At 37.1% G+C, this 4,968-nt stretch overlaps 1 protein-coding gene across 28 annotated transcripts in view; it reads left to right on the top strand.

The window, feature by feature from the left end:
* Positions 1-634: 634 nt before the first annotated feature.
* LOC128015794 (uncharacterized) overlaps positions 635-4,968 on the top strand; it is a 37,561-nt gene continuing 33,227 nt past the window's right edge. For 26 of the 28 annotated variants that reach the window (XM_052599949.1, XM_052599957.1, XM_052599954.1 and 23 more), the window contains exons 1-3: positions 635-757; positions 1,381-4,380; positions 4,936-4,968. In XM_052599949.1, coding sequence (XP_052455909.1) covers positions 1,383-4,380; positions 4,936-4,968 — 3,031 coding nt within the window. In that variant the 5' untranslated portion in view covers positions 635-757; positions 1,381-1,382. The remainder of the gene's footprint in view (positions 758-1,380; positions 4,381-4,935) is intronic. The other 2 variants (XM_052599953.1, XM_052599950.1) reach the window with 1 other exon arrangement.

Raw genomic sequence — 4,968 nt, 5'->3', positions numbered from 1 at the left:
TTCAGTGTATGACTTTTCTCTACATTTCAAACTGATTAGCTGTTCAGATGTTATTTGCAGTAAAAAGTTTGGTAACCCTTTTGTTATAAGGTTCAATTAACTTATTACATGTACTGATATTAGGCATCGTGAACTAGAAATTATGATATAGGTTATGATAATTTTCTTTATGTAATGTATTATTTCAAGTTGAATAAACAATGTATTGTTAACAAACATGAATTAGTAATGAACAATAGATTTACAAATTAACTAACCTATAAAGCCGCAACAATCGTAAACTAGGATCTATTTTGGTTAATTTGACTATATCTTATGTATTTTGTGTTTTAAATTGAAGCATAGGCTATTGGGTTGTTTTTCTAAGCCTTAAAATGTCCACTAAAGAGCCAGAAAAGGGTTTTGCTGTTTGCTTTGGGCATGCTTGCAAAATGTTTTAGAAATTAGAATATCGTAAGCTTAAAAAAAAAAAAAAAATGCACTTTGTTATCAAAAAGTAAGAAGAGAACTAAATGGTTTACGCCGTTCACATGGTAAGAATGATTAGCAACTCTCTTGATGAAATATATACTTTATATATACAAGTTCACACTTTTAATGCAATTTGTGTCAATAACACAGGAAGTTGAGGGTAGCAGCAAAAAGGAAGCTGCTTGAACAGAGCCTCCTTCAAAAGAGAAACACAGACAACTAAAACTGCGCTGTTAAAACACCCAGGACTGCAAAGTGAATGGATCCCTGAAAGGGACATCAGAAGGTAACATCAGTTTATCATGGTACTTTCCTAGTGTCACAAGTTGTAGGGAGCATGTCTTATATTTAGGCTCTGTCATTTTGCGTCATTGTAAATGCTAAATATTACATGCAAATGATGTGGTTTTATCCTCATATTATTCATATTGACGTTGGGATTATTATATAGTCATGGTATTTAGTTGAGTCGAATGTCTTGTTTTCACATTGCGTACATCTAAGTAAAGACATGACACAACCTTCATCCGTCCAACATGTTTTTACACATTTTTATTTAAGTGATGTTCATCATGTTAGGATGAATGTAAGCAGACTCATTACTCATCCATACGGGATGGATGAAATGTGTGATGAAGGTGTTATGTTTTTTTTATAACCTTATATCTATCTAGTATATAAAACAGCTTGTTAGGGTTAGGTCTGATTTTCACTGTCATTCATCACAAGCAAAAATCTTCATTGGAATCAATGTTTGAGAGCACATGTGTAACAGTTAGTATGAGTCATATACATGTGTCGCATCACTAATGCTCTCTGGTTTCCTTTTTACTCATGTTCTTAATTGTCAAAGATGTTTAGAAATGACTCATCTCCATTGTTTGTCTTATCATATGAACACATGAACAGTCATGTCAGGCAAAAGATCCAAGAAGAACCAGAGACCTGGTTCATCTCGACGAGGACCTGAAGTTCTTAACAGCAATATCGAGAAAGATGATGAACAGTTTCAGCAAATTGCAGAGTCTGAGGATGGGCGAAATGAATTTCACACCTCCACTGAATACCATTCAACCCAGTTTGATCATCCACCAAGCTCAAGCACTGATCAGCAAACATCTGCATTAGAATGTCCTCCACATGCAAGGGGTCACAAGGATTCACTCATGGAGAATAAACTGCCAGAGCAGAAAAGAAAAATGGGATCAACTCGCAAGAGAATTGGTAGGATTAAAGATGAAAGAAAACTTGATGAAATCAAGAGAACTGGAGAGTTTGATGAAGAATATGTAACTCAACCAAACACATCAACCACTGAGGAACAACATGCTTCTCTAACAGAAGAAGAACAATCAAGGTCAATGAGTTTTCCTTCTGATTTAAACCTTCAGACAAAAAGTTCTGAATTGAGAAAGGAGCCTGGAACAACTCTTATGCTTGGGGTTTTAGAAAATGAAGAAAAAGATACAATCCACTATCAAGAAATAACCTTTAATTCACATGAGGTTTTAAGGGATATTCCTATAGATGAGAAAATGGTGCCATCTGTCCATTCTATTGCTGTCACTGTAGCTGAAAGTGATTTGCTGCAGAAGGATTCAGTCATGTTTGATGAACCTAGTTGCCAAGATATCCCAATAGCCAGTACCTCTAGACAAAAAAGAAGGATTTGCTCAACCCGCAGGCCTCTCGGAGAGAAAAACAGGGAAAATGTAGGTGTGCAAGAACATTCAAGTAACATAAGAGAGAATAAAAGTAAAGCAGAAGTTCTAGGCGAAGCAAAGTTCCCCATGTCAGAAGAGATGGAGCAAACATGGGATGGTGTGGCAAGAGATGTTTCATTGTCCCACACAGAATCAGCGTTGGTTTTAAATCAGTCACTTTTGGCTGAGAGAGCTGAGCTGAAAGAGCCTGATGTTTCGGCAGGAACTGAAACTATGAACAAATCAGTTACTTTTCCCCTTGTTGATTCAGAAAAGCCCCTACCCGAAACATCTAGCCAACATGGGACTCCATCACTCAACGAGGGATTTGATTTTAATTTTGGTTCACACACTGGGGATTTTGTAAACAAAGTTTGGAAAGAGGCAGAAAGTGATTTAAGTGATAACAGCCAATGTGTGCTTAATACAAGTAAAGATACAAACACATCTTACAACTTTACAGATGTAAACACAGAAGCCAAGGAGAAGGTTCTAAAACAGAAAGAGGAACTTTCTATAAATTATCAAATGAGTGATTTATTACCAAAGCAAGATGCGCAATTAGAGGAACTTGAGTTAAACTATCAAGAATATTCTTTAAGCCAGCATGACATAGCTACTCTTGATAATAACTGTGGTTGTTCTATGGCTCAACTTAAAGTAGGAGGAAGTAGAAGTTTTAATGTGCCTGTGACTAATATTAGCCATGCAGAACCCACAGCAACCAATTTACCACATGAGATGAGTGATGCTTTTGATGAAAAGCAAGAGATTCAAGTGGAAATAAAACAAGAAAGTAATGTTTGTGATTTTACTTTAGTAACATGTGATACTCTGACTGATTTAGAATGTATTATGGAAGAAAATGAAGACCCCCAGATTTTAGCTGCGAGCGAAAATGAAAATACGAGCAATCAAAGAGGATCTGAAACAGACAATGCATTGAAAATTACAGACCAGCATGATGTGAGAGATCACAATGTAATACAAACAATAATGGATGTAAGAGATAATGAAAAAGACGCAGAAACAAGCACTGAGACCATTTGGATTTCACATCAGAAACCATGTGAAGTTCCAGCTGAAAAAGAGGAGCTAAATAGAGAACAAGAGCAATATTCATCGAATATATCTCGAACACAGAGTCCACTACAAGATGCTGCTGGCAAGATGCTAGAAACTGATGAGGTTAGAAAAGGCAGAAAAGATACTGAGAATGCTGCAAGTAATGATGTGACCACAAAGTCAGAGGAAATGTTTAGTTTTAAACTCTCAGCAACAGTTAGAGGATCTCACGCACACCAACAGCTTTTCATGCAATATCCTGATAAAGAAGGCTATGACTCGCATGAAAATGTGAATGAGAAAAGTGAAGAGGAAGGAATACTTGTCAGTGTAGAATCTGAAAATGCATCTTTTGATAGAGGCGATGGGAAAAGTGAAGGAACTAAGGTGGATGCAGAGCCCGTTGTGATGTCAAATGTGGAAGCTGTGTATAATGATAGTGAATCAGCAAACCCAGAGCAAAACAGAGAATTGGCACTGAAAGTATCTACAAATGCTGAGAAAGAGGTTTCAGGGGAAAGAGACACAATTGTCATGCAAAGTGACATCAACTTAATTCCTGAAGAGGCACACTCAAAATCAAGTCCAGTTATATATAAGAGGAAAATGGGCTCAACTCGTAGACCTCTCAGAGGAAAAAAAGGACAAAAAATAGAAATGGAACATCATGATGAAAATGAGACACTTGAATGTGAAGGTATGATCAATTTAGAGAAGAAAACATTTAGTTTGGAGGATGAATCCATTACAAATGCATCTCTGTTAAGAACCACAAAAGATGGAGTTAAAGTACAGGACATGGAATTATGTGAGGACAATGATGTTGGTCCTGTTGAAAGATCTGAGTCTGCTCTCCTGCAGTCATCATGTCGTTCAGATTTCCTGTCTGAGGAATCCACTGCAGTAAGTATCTGTCATGTCACAGAATCACAAACCCTCATGAAACTGAATGAAGAGTCCCAGGAAAATGCTGGAGATGCTGAAAAAGTAGCAGCAGAGGAAAACAAAGACCTACAATTAGAAACTGAATCACAGAACAAAATATCTGACACAACAACTTATGACGCTGAAGGAACAGAGGAGAAAATCAATGATGTTAGTGTGACATTAGTCAGAGAAGTTGAAGTTACTGGAGATACAGGTACAGTGGAGAGTAATTTGACTACGGAGTCAGATTTTCTTCATACTTCTCCTGATGTACACATAGAAGCATTGAAAATATCTGAAAATGTTGAGAAAGATGTTTCAGGAGAAACAGACACAGTTCTTAAACAAAGTGACATCAGCATCATTCCTGAAGATTCTCACACAGAAGAGGCACACTCAAAATCAAGTCCAGTTATTCAAAAGAGAAAAATGGGCTCAACTCGAAGACCTCTCAGAGGAAACAAAGGACAAAGACAAGAACATGATGAGAAAGAAATCTTCATTTTGAAGGATGAACCCAGTCCAGATGAATCCAGATATACTGCAGTGAGTGTCTGTGACATTTCAGAATCACAAACCCTCCCAAAAATTCATGCTGGGTCCCAGGAAAATTCTGGAGATGTTGAAATAGTGCCAGCAGAGGGAGACAAAGAACGACACTTAGAAAACAAAACATTTGACTCAACAGCATTTGGAGGAGAAGCAACAGAAGAGAACATCTGTGAAGCTAATGTTTTAGACAAAGAAGTTGAAGTTACTGGAGATACAGGTACAGTGGAGAGTAATATGACTACGGAGTCAG

This window comes from Carassius gibelio, chromosome A6 (assembly GCF_023724105.1).
Source record: "Carassius gibelio isolate Cgi1373 ecotype wild population from Czech Republic chromosome A6, carGib1.2-hapl.c, whole genome shotgun sequence".
NCBI classification, from domain to species: Eukaryota; Metazoa; Chordata; class Actinopteri; order Cypriniformes; family Cyprinidae; genus Carassius; species Carassius gibelio.
Note: the sequence above shows the minus strand (reverse complement) of the source record. Positions and strands in the feature narration are given on the sequence as shown.